The sequence below is a fragment of the Musca vetustissima genome, unplaced genomic scaffold (genome assembly GCF_032173495.1).
Source record: "Musca vetustissima isolate MV318-11 ecotype Yass unplaced genomic scaffold, APGP_CSIRO_Mvet_v1 utg92658, whole genome shotgun sequence".
In the NCBI taxonomy this organism is placed as follows: domain Eukaryota; kingdom Metazoa; phylum Arthropoda; class Insecta; order Diptera; family Muscidae; genus Musca; species Musca vetustissima.
Genome location: NW_026889052.1, coordinates 51022 through 65341, shown reverse-complemented (window position 1 = coordinate 65341; position 14320 = coordinate 51022). Strand labels below are relative to the sequence as shown.

The 14320-nt window shown below is 36.5% G+C and overlaps 1 protein-coding gene across 1 annotated transcript in view; it reads right to left on the bottom strand.

Moving 5' to 3' along the window:
- Positions 1-1501: 1501 nt before the first annotated feature.
- LOC133336793 (protein FAM135A-like) overlaps positions 1502-14320 on the bottom strand; it is a 29745-nt gene continuing 16926 nt past the window's right edge. The window contains exon 4 of the mRNA XM_061545071.1: positions 1502-1755. Coding sequence (XP_061401055.1) covers positions 1502-1755 — 254 coding nt within the window. The remainder of the gene's footprint in view (positions 1756-14320) is intronic.

The following is a 14320-nucleotide window of genomic DNA, read 5'->3' as shown; positions in this document are numbered from 1 at the left end:
GAGTCTATTCAGTACGCTCTGCCAAATTTCGTGCAAATCGAAATATATATAGGGACTTTGGTACACCATTTATATTAAATCGGTCGAACATATATATGAGAGCTATATCTAAATCTGAACGGATTTTCAAGAAATTTTACATACATTATTCTAGACTCAATTCAGTATGCAATGCCAATTTTCGTGCAAATCGGAAGATATATAGGAACTTTTGTACACCATTTACATTAAACCGGACGAAAATATATATGAGAGCTATATTTAAATCTGAACCGATTTTTCCCAATTTCATTAGGGTTCGTCCCTGGGCCAAATAAGTGAGCTGCGCCAAATTTCATCCAAATCGGCTCATAAATGCGACCTGTACGTTGTTCACAAAAATACATGGACGGACAGAGGGACGGACATGCATAAATCTACTTAGAAAGTGATTCTATGCATATTCTCAAAAGGAACCAAGGGTCTATCTCGATTCCTTTTGTCTGTTGCAAACATATGCACAACGACAAAATATCCTGTACCACAGTGTGGTGAAGGGTATAAAAATTCCAAATTCCACCTAATCCATAAAGAAATATTTTACAAATCCTTGAAAAATATTCCCACTTCCCATGTCAGATATTCCTGGAAAACAACAAATGTAATTTGTAACTGTGTCCTGTATCCTTGTCAGTTGCCAAAAAAAAAAATTAATGTCATTCATTCTGATATATTAAGTGTTGAAATGAATGGTTTCCATTCCCATTTCGACTCTTCATCAGTTCTCCGGAAGAATATCTGTATTTGTTTAACTGACAGTTAACATGACAATTGACACACCGACATACAGACAATTTAATTACAATTATGTATTTTTGTTTTTGTGGTAGATAACATTAGGTTTTTGTTATGGTAAATATTACATACATAACTACATATGTATGTAGGTAAAAGAAATGGAGAGAATTCAAGACATATGGTTAAGGGGTAGGTGGATGTTAAACATTTTTGTGAAATTCTCCAGTGTTGCATACCCTAACTTCGTCTAAAACAAATTCCGGGAAATATTTTTTTAAAAATCATCGATTTTTTACTGGAGGTCTTACAGTACCACTGTGCTTCAACATTGTTACATTTAATTCTCTGGCAAGGCAAGAAACCAACCAACCAACAAGTGTTGTTGTTGCTACTGCTACTACAACATCTATTGTCTGGTAGAGACTAAAGGCTAAAGTCATTATCACCAACATTGTCACTGTAACGGCATGGCTCAACATCCACCTTGTCCGCATCATCCTCGTTAGGTGTTGTCTACTCTAGGCATCAAGGTCTGTCTCTGTCATTTTCACTACTTATGTTGATACATTAATTCTAGAACACACACACCTTAATGTGTATGTATGCATATTTAGTCACAATGCAGGTAAACAACAGGATCATCCTTCTAACCCTCTTCCCACAACCCCCCTATTTCTACCTTAATTGTTTTTTTTTTGTTTTGTCTAAAAAGTGCGCTCTTTACTTACTTGATGTACGGCTGATGCAGTGCCACCAAACTGGCATGAATGCCCACACTGACGGCAGCCAAATGGAAATAGTCAAACAGCACCGGCAGATGATAGTGGAGGCCACGTCCGGGATGGAAATTCAGCTGGAGGGTACGGGTCGAGGCCAATGCCAAATTGGATGCTGTGGCATTCTGTTCGGCAAACCACAATTCCAATTGTAATGAAAATTCTGCACGTTCTATGGATTCTTTTAAATGGCGGCTGTCAACTATGTGTGTGTGTGCGAAAATATGCAAAGAGAATGAAAAGAAATATAATATAATAAAATTATTTTAATGAATAACTTTTAGTTAACAGGAGATTATGGTTTGTACATTTTTTTTAAAGAAGTCTTTGCAAAAGAAAATACATAAATAAATAAATACAAATCTATGCCTAAATAAGGTTCTTAAAAATTAAAACAAAAATACTCCAAGCCCAATTGAGGTCTTTAATAATTTAAAACCCAGTGAGCGGAGCAGTATAGTCGGGCGGGGCCAACCATATGATACCCTACACAACTACCTCTACCTTACACTGAAATATTTTCCGAATATTACTAATATTCAGTACAGCCCTTCTACTTACTTGTCCATATTTCCTTCACGGTGGGTTGAGTTGTGAAGTTCCATAATTGGAACTTCATGGAATTTCAAAGTGATCAGCGCTATATTTCCGTCCTCTAAATAATATTGGTATATTCACATATATATACTTAATAGACTCCCATATTCGAATACATATTGAATATAATTGGTATCAATTTAAATATGTAATCTTTATCTTGGATATGTCCTTCTCACATTATGTCCTTACATATATTATATACCTATGAAAACAAATTTTGCCATTTTTCACACAAAAGTCCACGGTCCTTTTTAACCGCTAATTATAGAAAAATTTAGTTAAAAAATATACATGCTTGTTTGTGGGTCAATCCCCTTCTCCATGCAAAAATATTTTTTTTAAAAAATCGACACCTATTTGTCTTCGAAAAATATTTTTTTTTTAATTCACGCATTTCTATGGTCCTTGAAAAAATTTTTAAAACACTCGCCTATCTTTGGTACCTGAAATAATTTAAAAAGAAAAAAAGTGAAAAAGCGTTAAGTTGACACAGTCGGTCCGTACTTAAAGGTGGGTCTCCACCATAGATATACTGACAGGCATTTCAAATACAAATATGGGGAACATACCAAAAAGTGTACATATACCGACATTTCTACAAACCAATTATGGTTCAAAAATCCATGCCTATAAAAATGTTTCTTAAAACCCAATTTGTTTCAAAAAATTTTGATTTCATAAAAACTATGCCTATAAGATTAGTTCTTAAAAAATTAGCTCAAGTTAAAGCATGGGGAATATCGGTCCACTATAACCACGTATGTTCTATTTTTTGTTTATTTCGCAGATGAAATGATTACAACAGAGTCTTAGAAACAAACCCAAACACGGAACAAATTTTATAACTATTTTATTATATTCAAATGGGGGTCTAATTAAATGTTCACATTTCCTTCACCGTGGGGTGTTCGATTATAAAAAATTTCTGGTAGGGAGATTTTTTTACCATATTCGACTACAAAATGCCAAATTGCAGCAAATTCGGTTGAAAAACGCGCTCAAGAACCCCAAAATACAGAAAATTGGTGGTACCCATATATGGGGGCTATCCGAAAAAATTTACCTATATCTAGAATTTTTTGTGAAGAGATTTGGTAGCTATTAAGAACTCAGAATACTAAATTACAGCCAATTCGGTGGAAAAATACGATCAAAAAAATACTGAAAATTAGGAGGTACCGTTATATGGGGGCTACCAGAAAAAGTGGACCTATATTTATAATTTTTTGTAGAAACATTTAGTACCCAATAAGAACTCAATGTACCAAATTTCAGCGATTTCGGTTGAAAAACGAACCCCAAAATACCGAAAATTGGGAGGTACTGTTATATGGGAGCTATGCCTAAACGTGGACCGATATATCCCATCTTCGAACTTGACCTGCCTGCAGACAAAAGACAAACGTATGCTAAATTTCAGCACCCTATCTCAATTCCTTCAGATTACAACAGACGGACGGACAGACAGACGGGCGGACATGGCTAGATCGTCTTTACCTTATCGGATTGGAAATGAATATTTCGATGAGTTACAAACGGAATGTCAAAATTAATATACCCTCTATACTATGGTGGAGTGTATAAAAATCGACACCTATTTGTCCTCGAAAAATATTTTCTTAAAATCCACGTATTTCTATGGTCCTTGAAAAAATTGTTAAAACACTCGCTTTTCTTTGGCACCGGAAATAATTTAAAAAGAAACAAAACAGGCAAATCTGTAAAAAAATACCTTTAATTAAGTAAAAATATAAAAACTACAACAATTCAACCCTTAACAGACCACCAAGAATGGTGTGTACTTTAAGGCTGACGTCTGGATGTCTCATTCATTCCGCCATTCATAGCTGCGAACGTTATGAATGAACAATTAAATAATTTGCTTTCACCCCTTCGTGGGCAATTACATTGTGATGTTTTTTTATTTTATTTTAATTGAGACATTTTTCGTTTTGTTTTTTTTTTGTGCCATTTAATTAGTGAAATTATTTGAATTTCGAATTTATTATTCAAACAAAGGCTAATGATGACTTGTGAATTCGTTGGAAATTTGTCTGCAATACTCCGTTGGTATGTTTTGAAAAATGGATGAATTCTTGAAAATCCGCTGCAGCATTCAGTTTCAACTGCTAAATGAAAAATATTAATTAATTTAAAAAACAAATCTTTAAAATCAAATATTGTATTTTATAAAAAAAATCTAAAATCCAAGCACTATTGATTTTTTGAAAAAAAAAAACAAATATTTTGTTGTTGTTGTTGGTATTTTTCAGCTCGTTTCCAATTTAATTCATAAAACTATTGTATGCGTAATAAAATCCCTGGGCACCGGCATGCCTTGTGGGCATCAGCTAATCAAATATTCAACATTTCATTACTGTAAACATTTTATTTATTAGACGAAAATTTTGCAATTGAAATATTTGGATAGAGCCCAAAAACATTTCTATATTAATTAAATATTAGCCGTGAGCCAAAAAATAATTCTGTAACAGAAAAAACCCTTAGAAACAACAGAACATGAAAAACCCCACACATGTGCACATTCACACAACACAAACACACACTCACTCATATGTATGCAAATGCCAAAAATACGAATACTACAAACACACACACACAGATGTCGGATTTAATTAATATTAAATATCATAGATTACAATATTGGCAATAATGAATTTATTTCAACATTTTAAAATACGACACGGCGAGAGAATGCTGCCAATTTTTAGAGTAACCTGTGGTAGGTTATCGATTTTGGAATAAATTAATTTTAAAGACTAACAAGAAGCCAAAAATAATCAGTTAACTAAATTATGCTATCCTTTTCCACAATGCGGGGTATGGCAAGCCGCTATAAAAGTCTTCAAATCCCTTTAAGGCCACACCATAGGAATCCAAATTTGAAAAAATTATATTTCCAGCAGCTGGCCGTGCCTTTTGATGTGCTTGACATTGATATGCCAAATCAATTAAAAATTATACTTGAAATTAAAAAAAGAATTACATTCAAATACAATGACCTCATCCATACAAAATCCATAACTTTTCTTCTCCCCTTCGCGAATTTATTGAACCACCTGCAATTTCTGTCAGAGACTGACACTGACAAGTGCTCTGCGACAAAAGAATTCCAAATTGGAATTCTTTTTGAAGTGATTTTTTTTTGTTTTCTTCTTCGTCTACTTCTTAACATCTTTGTTCAGGTCCAGGTTGTCACAGCTCATGTCAATAGCAGAAGTGGTCTCATTATTCGCCCATTCCCATTTTTTCATTATTCTTCTACATGGCACGGCGACGAAGACTATAAAAAGGAAAATTTCGTCTTATTGGCAATTTTTTAAAACAAACGGCTGCAATGCCAAGTAACAGATTGCTCTTCGATTTGGGGGATGTTGAAATCAAAAAATTATAAAAAAGCTGCAATAAAAACAAACTGGAGTACTTTATGGCGCTCACGTTATACACACGGCAGGGGAGCAGATATACGCGGATTTTACAATGAACGTGCATGCATAAAGACAACGAGGACAATAGGTATGATGACAACCTCTTTGGCAGTGACCACATATGTATGAAATGACATTTCAAACGGAATCCATACATCGAGAAAAATATGAGCAACTCCTTTTTCGGATATTTTTTTAAAATTCACGCCTTGAAAAAATATTTCTTTAAAAAACCCACTCCTTGAAATTTTTTTGAAAAAAATTCGCGACTTGCTAAGTTTAATTTCATTCGGGCAGATTTAGAGTCGTTTGGAGTACAATGAGACAAACCTATTTAAATCAATTTATAGCAACCTTTATACAAGCTATTCGGTTCCATATTTGGTGTCCCATTTACCAAAATCGGATGAAAATGGGAGCTTCATCAAATCTAAACCGATCTTTACGATAATTAGCACACATATGCAGCACTGTTCAAAAGTTAATCTCAAACAGACACCCGTGCGAAATATATATGGAAGCTATGTCTGCATCTGCATCAATTTCAACACATCGCAATAACGTCAATCTAGTCTCAGTTTGATACGTAGTGTAAACTTTCATGTCAATCGGACAAACATTAGGAATTTGGTGCCCCATTTACCCAAAATCGGATGAAAATGGGAGCTTTATCAAATCTAAACCGATTTTCACGAAAATCGGCACACATCATTCTAGACTCAAATCAGTACGCTATGACAAATTTCGTGCAAATCGAAGGATATATAGGGACGGTGGTGCACCATTTACATTAAATCGGACGAAAATATATATGAGAGCTACATCTAAATCTGAACTTAATTCAGTACGCTATATCAAATTTCGTGAAAATCGAAAGATGTATAGGGACCTTGGTGCACTATTTACCTAAAATCGGACGAAAATATATATGGGACCTATATCTAAATCTGAACCGATTTTCATGAAATTTTATGCACATCATTCTAGACTTAATTCAGTACACTATACCAAATTTCGTGCAATTCGAAAGATATATAGGGACTTTTGTGCACCATTTACATTAAATCGGACGAAAATATATATGGGAACTATATCTAAATCTGAACCGATTTTCACGAAACTTCGCATTTATCGTTCTAGACCCAATTCAGTACTCTATATGAAATTTCGTGAAAATCGAACATTGGTGGACTATTTATCTAAAATCGGACAAAAATATTTATGGAAGCTATATCTAAATCTGAACCGATTTTCAAGAAATTTTATAAACATCATTCTAGTCTCAATTCAGTACGCTATGCAAAATTTCGTGCAAATCGAATAATATGTAGGGACTTTGGTGCACCATTTACATTAAATCGGACGAAAATATATATATGGGGGCTATATCTAAATCTGAACCGATTTTTTCCCAATTTCAGTAGGGTTCGTCCTTGGTCTAAATAAGTTAGCTGTGCCAAATTTCATCCAAATCGGATCATAAATGCGACCTGCACTTTTTTATACCCTTCACCACTCTGTGGTACAGGGTATTATGTCTATATGCATATGTTTGTAACAGGCAAAATGAAACGAGATAGACACCTGGTTCCTTTTGAGAATATGCATATAATCACTTTTTAAGACGATCTATGCATGTCCGTCCGTCTGTCTGTTCATGTTAAATTGTGAACAAAGTACAGATCGCATTTATGATCCGAATTGGATGAAATTTGGCACAGCTCATTTGTTTGGACCAAGGACGAACCCTATTGAAATTAGGAAAAATCGGTTTAGATTTAGGTATAGCTCCCATATATATTTTCGTCCGATTTAATGTATATGCTGTACCAAAATCCCTAGATATCTTTCGATTTGCACGAAATATGGCACGACGTAATGAATTAGTTCTAGAATGGTGTGTGTTATGTTTCTTGAAAATCGGTCCAGATTTAGATATAGCCCCCATATATATTTTCGTCCGATTTTTTTTAAATGGTCCTTCAATGTCCTTATATATCCTTCGATTTTCACGAAATTTAGCACAGTATACTAAATTATGTCTAAAAAGATGTGTGTTAAGTTTCGTGAAAATCGGTTCAGATATATATACATATATATATATATATATATATGTATACTTGATTTTTATAATTTTTTCCCTGGTGCTTCAAAACTTTGTAAATCTTTTAAATTTGGCAAAGCTGTTAAATTATACCGAATTATGTGTGTTAAGTTTCGTGAAAATCAGTCCAGTTTTAGATAAAATCAAAAATCCTTCACCATGAGGGGACCAATGCAAATATTTTTTAAAACAATCTACGCCTACACTTGAAGTAGAATTTTGAAAAAATATTTTTGTATAAAAATTATTTTTTTAATTCATGAAATGTGTTGAACTTTGTAAAATTTTTAAAAAATCCCTGCCTTGAGTATTGAAAAAAAAAAACATTTTTAAACAAATATACGCCTTGTTTGGAACCTTTACACCATATTTTTTAAAATTTGAATGAAAATATATTTTAAAAAAATCTAGGCCTTATTTTTCCAGAGTCTATAAAAGGCGTGGATTTTTAAAGAATATTTTTCCAAGGTCTATAAGAGGCGTGGATTTTTTTAAGAACATTTTCCAGAGTCTATAAGAGGCGTGGATTTTTTAAAGAATATTTTCCAGAGTCTATAAGAGGCGTGGATTTTTTAAAGAATATTTTCCAGAGTCTATAAAAGGTGTGGATTTTTTAAAGAATATTTTCCAGAGTCTATAAGAGGCGTGGATTTTTTAAAGAATATTTTCCATACCTATCGCAGCCACAGGCGTGGATTTTTTAAAGAATATTTTCCAGAGTCTATAAGAGGCGTGGATTTTTTAAAGAATATTTTCCAGAGTCTATAAGAGGCGTGGATTTTTTAAAGAATATTTTCCAGAGTCTATAAGAGGTGTGGATTTTTTAAATAATATTTTCCAGAGTCTATAAGACCTTAGGCGTGGAGTTATTAAAGAATATTTTCCAGAGTCTGTGAGAGGCGTGGAATTTTTAAAGAATATTTTCCAGAGTCTATATGTGTAGATTTTTTACAGAATATTTTCCAGAGGACCCATAAAGGCGTGGATTTTTTTAAAGAATATTTTCCAGAACCCATATTTGGTGTGGATTTTTTAAAGAATATTTTCCAGAGTCTATAAGAGGCGTGGATTTTTAATTTGTTGTTCTAAATTAAATTAAAAAAAAATGTAATATTCACAGAAGAAATACTTGTTAGAACCCGAAAGAAATGCCCCATTTTCATATTACATATTTCAAAAGAGACCTTGATCCTCAATGACTATTTGTTTTTCGATTTTTCCTTGTGTTCAGCACAAGTGCAACAACAACAAAAGGTTTTATATTTCAATAATCTGTCATATTGACATTCAACACAAATAAAATGTAGTACGTTCTTCGTTTGTTTTTTATTCTTTCCGCGTTTTAATCCTCTAGTGAACATTGAATCGATACGTAATGGAAATCGAAACAATTCCTTTTTTGTTGATATCGGCCAGAAGCAAGAAACAAAACAAAGCAAAGCAAAAAACTGAACTGAACAGAAGATTAAATGTGTTTCAAGGTAATGCCATCCATTCATCCATCCATCGAAGCCAACAGATGTGGCGGCATGCCATTGGTGGCGTTGGTAATGAAGCAAACATGACCACCATAATGCTCCCATTACGATTTCAGTTTTTTCCTTTGCGATTTTGATTTTTGTTATTTGTGTTCTGTTTAAATTACATATTTCGTGTTTAAAAGCAGTTCGATAAAAATTTGAAATACTTTTTTGTGTGCCTTCTGAGTTGACATTATTGTGTCGTGATTTCTGTGACTTTGTTGGTAGAGAAAATATCATCACAGTTGAGGGGTTAATGAAATGTTTTTTTAGAATCAGCGTGAATAGTTGTTAAAAAGTGGCGTGACTTTTAAGAAAATATTTTTTTCAAAGTTTCACAAATGGGGTGGATTTTAGATAGATATGTGTGTCCGTCCTTCTGCCCATTATAAACACTATACGGGCCACAGTTATGGACCAATCTTCACGAAATTTTGCTTGTAGGATGGGTCCTGGCCAATGAAGACCCCTATTGTTTTTGGTAAAGATCGGTTTATATTTAGGGGATGATATAGACCAATTACTTAATTTTTGTCGGTTTTTTGGTCGCTCTAGTAACCCATTATCACATTAGAGGGTGGAAATATAGCGGTGAAGTTCCAATTATGGTCAAAGACAGCGCCTATAATTTTCGGTAATGAATATAAGCCGAACATCACAACACAATCTACAGTGAAGGGAATCTGGACAAGTTGTTGTTGTTGTAGCAACTGTCTACATGTTTGTTGTATTGATGATAGATGAGTGGGTTTAGCAGGGCAGTTAAAGAGATGCAGCGTATCTCTCTCTAGATCATGTAGGCCTCTCCTTACGTGCCTGCGTGCGGGAATTCTATCCATAAGATTATGACATGGATGATACCTGCGATAACACCCAAGCAGGTACAGCATCGACAACATCCTGTTGTGACGATGTACTGGTAAGACCATTGCCTCCTGATGTAAATGGTCCACTGGCGTCATAAGGAGGCACTCTGTCGCAGTTTTCAGGGCGGCATTCTGACAAGTTTGTATGTTCTTCCACTGCGTATCGCTTACATTCGCGTACCACACTGGCGCCGCATAGCTTACCACCGACCGACCTATTGCTTTGTAAGAGGTCAACGAGGTATCTTTATCAGCACCCCAAGAGCTGCCGGCAAGCGACTTGATAACCTTGTTCTTACTTCTCATCTTATCGCAAATAGCGGTAGCTTGCGTGGACGACTTAAATAAGCCATCGAACATTACACCCAAAATTTTGGGGTAGTTTGTGGTCGGAATTATTGCACCATCGACCATGATGTTCAGAGGGAGCTTCATTTCAGTCGTCCATGTGATGAACAGAGTGTCTGTGGGTTTGGTGGCGGATAGAACTGTACTAAATCAGCTATGTAGACATTTAACCTTTCACAGATGTTGTCGATAATAGGGCCCGATGCCATGATCGTACAATCATCCGCGTATATTACGATCTCTATGCCGTCCGGTGGTTGTGGAATTTGAGAAAGGTAGAGGTTAAACAGTTTTGGAGATATGGCCCCACCTTGGGTAACGCCCTGTTTCACTCTACGGGGTTTAGACTTCTTGTTTCTGAATTTCGCATATGACTGGCGACCACACATGTAATTGATTATCCAACGTTTCAAGCTAAGCTGGAGGTTGGTCTTCTCTATGTCCTCGAACAGCTTGGCGTGATTGACAGTAATGAAGGCTTCGATAAGTCAAGATCCACCAAGACTGTCCCCGGCCTGTTCTGGTTAAGTCCTCTGCTTACATGTGTGGTTATGGCGTGTAATGCTGTATTTGTGCTGTGCATCCTCCGGAATCCATGTTGATGTTGAGGGATTGGAAACCGTCTTCTCATCAGAGGGAGGAGTAGTGACTCCAGCGTCTTTGCAACTGGAGGCAGAAGGGAAATCGGCCTGTATGATGCACCTCTGCTGGCATCCTTGCCTGGCTTCAGAAGCGGGACCACCCTGCCTATTTTCCAGGCTTCAGGAACAATGTGAGTGGCTAACGACAGGTTGAGAACAGCAGTTAAGTACTCCACTCCAGGTTCATCCACTTGCTTCAGCATTATCATTGAGATTCCATCCGGATGATTTAGAGTTTCGAATGACATCTGCAACATCATCCTTCGAAAATTGTGGTGTAACCTCCTAGGCTCAGAGGGCTCTAATACGACGAAGCACCTTTCGCTAAAAAAAAAACTTGCGTACCTCTTCGGATCAGTCATCGTTAATTCGTTAAACGTGACAGCCGTTCTATCATCCTTCCTTCCGGGATTCGAGTGTGACATAACCGTTGCCCACAATTTACTTGTTGCGTCTCCAATGTTGCAGAGCTTCAAGTGGTGTAGCCACTTTTTCCGCTTGTGCTCGCATACTAATCTGCTGACTTAAAGGGTAAGTTCTTTCACTCTTGGGTCTTCAGATGTTGTACGACGAAGCTCATCACGCTCATTCGCAAACACCGTCGCTTCTGCTGGGAAGTTTGGTGTCACTTCGGGTATACTACCCGTAGGTAAATGGCGGGCGGCTGCAGCAGTGATGATGTCTCGGAATTTCCTCTCGGCTACCCGAGGATCTGAGGGAATGGGCAGCTCTCTGAAGCGGCGATTGGTTAAATCTCTGAAACCTTGCCAATCAGCTTTACCATGGTTCAGGAAAGTTCGACGTTCAGAGGTTATGAAATCCCCCACCTCCGCTTCTAGTGCGATCCTTTCGCAACACATTTCAATCATCGCAACGGTGGAAGCTACAGGTATCAGTCAGCATGGTTTCCTGGATCGCGGCGACCATGATGTTATTCCGATTCATAATATCTACGACTTCGCTGATTTTATTTCGCAGTCCATCGCAGTTAAAGTGCAAAAACGATGGATTTCCTGGCAGTTGTTCAGCAACATGTGGTGTTAGACTCTGCATCTGCTGTATAGGAGACAGTGGGGGTGACGTTGGCGACGATGTCGTTGATGACGAAGACGTTGACGGCGAAGATGATGAGGACACGCTGGGAGATACGCAGAAGCAGCATGCAGCAAAATAACTCCTGTCACAGTAGTCCTGAAGTCGGCTAAGACCTGAACAGCCGCGGAAATGCACCCATACCATACATCTTTGGTGAATGCGGTTCCGACAAACGGAACAGAACCAAGATCCGGATTTTTTAAACATATTTTTTAAAAGTTCACCCAAGGCGTGTATGTTTATACCCTACACAACTATGTTGTCAGGTTATTATAGCTTTCTGCAGCCCCAAGGGTTTGTAACGCCGCGAAATATTGGTCCTAGACCCACCTTTTAGTATACCAATCGTCATATCTGAACTAGCTGAGTCGATCTAGACATGTGTGTCCGTCCGTCCGTCTGTCCATTATAATTTGTAAACACGATACAGGCCACAGTTATGGACCAATCTTCATGAATTTTTTGGTCAATATTTAGGGGATGATATTTTTGTCGGTTTTTTGGTGGCTCCAGAGACCGCAAATATGACCCGAACATAGCAAAATTTTACATAGAGAAGAGGATTGGACCAAAGAATATGCTTGCCTGCTTTAATAAAGATCAGTCATTATTTACCGGGTCAAATGGACCCTTACTTTTGTGTGAAAAATTACAAAATTTTTACTCTATGGCGTATATATTAACTCCTGAAGGATATATACCCGAGAAGTTAATAGTATATCCAAGAGGAGTGGCTGACCTTTAAATTGATACCAATTGTCGTATGTACTCGGATGTGGGAGTTACACTTAAATATTTACAGGTGCTTATGTACTCAGATATTATTTAGTAATCCATTACCACACCAGAGGGCGGAAGTATAGCACTGATCGCTATGAAATATTCCATGAAGTTGCAATTATGGTCAAAGACAACGCCTCTAATTTTTTGTGATGAATATAAGTCGAACGTCACAACACAACCGACAGTGAAGAGAATCTGGACAAGTAATTAGAAGGACTGTAGGGGCAAATATCACGAACTATCACCCAGGCTCGGAATGAACATCCGCCGAAAGTTAGAGTTCCGTGTTCCATACGATACTCTAGTATGGTCGGCCCCGTCTGACTATATTGCTCCGCTCACTGGTTAAAACATATTTTTTTTAAGTTCCAACATATTTTTTAAAGTTCCACACAAGGCTTGGAATTTTTTTAATATTTGTTTTTATAGTTCAACACATGGATTTTTGAAGATATTTTTTTCAAAGTTGCTCACAAGGCTTGAATTTGTTTTGAAAATATTATTTCCAAAGCGTGGATTTCTTTTGAAAGTATTTTTTTTTTCAAAGTTCCCTACAAGTCATGGATTTTTTCGAAAGTTCTATACAAGGACTGCATTTTTTTTCAATTTACATATTAAACCAGTGAGCGGAGTACGATACACAACTACCACGGAACTCAAATTTTCTGCGGTTGTTTATTCCGAGCCTGGGCAATATTTCGTGATATTTGCACTCTCTTGCCCGATTAGAGGTAAACAGCACTGACATATTTTCCGAATATTACGAGTATTCAGTACAGCTATTGTCCAGATCCCCTTCACCGTGGGTTGTGTTGTGATGTTCGGCTTTCATTTAAAATAATACAAAAATTAAGTTTTCTGTCCACTTCATTCCAAAATTATTATCTGATCATCACCGAAAATTATAGGCGTTGTCCTTGACCATAACTGGAACCTCATGGAACATTTCAAAGCGATCAGCGCTATAGTTCCGCTCCCTACAGTGATAATGGGTTACTACGAATACAGAGATACCTGTAAATATTTAGGTGTAACTTCCACATCCTAGCACATACAATAATATAATTGGTATTAATTTAAAGGTCAACCACTCCTCTTGGATATAATATCAACTTCTCGGGTCTATGACCTTCAGGGGTTATATATTTACGCTATAGAATACAAATTTTGTCAGTTTTCACACAAAAGTCAGGGTCAATTTGACGCGTTAAATATTGGCCGATCTTTATCAAAACAGGCATGCTTATTCTTTGGCCCAATCCCCTTCTCCATGTAAAAATTCGAAATGGTTGGGCCATAATGGCGGCTTCTGGAGCGACCAGAAAACCCGAAAAAAATTAAGTATTTGTTCCATTTCATCC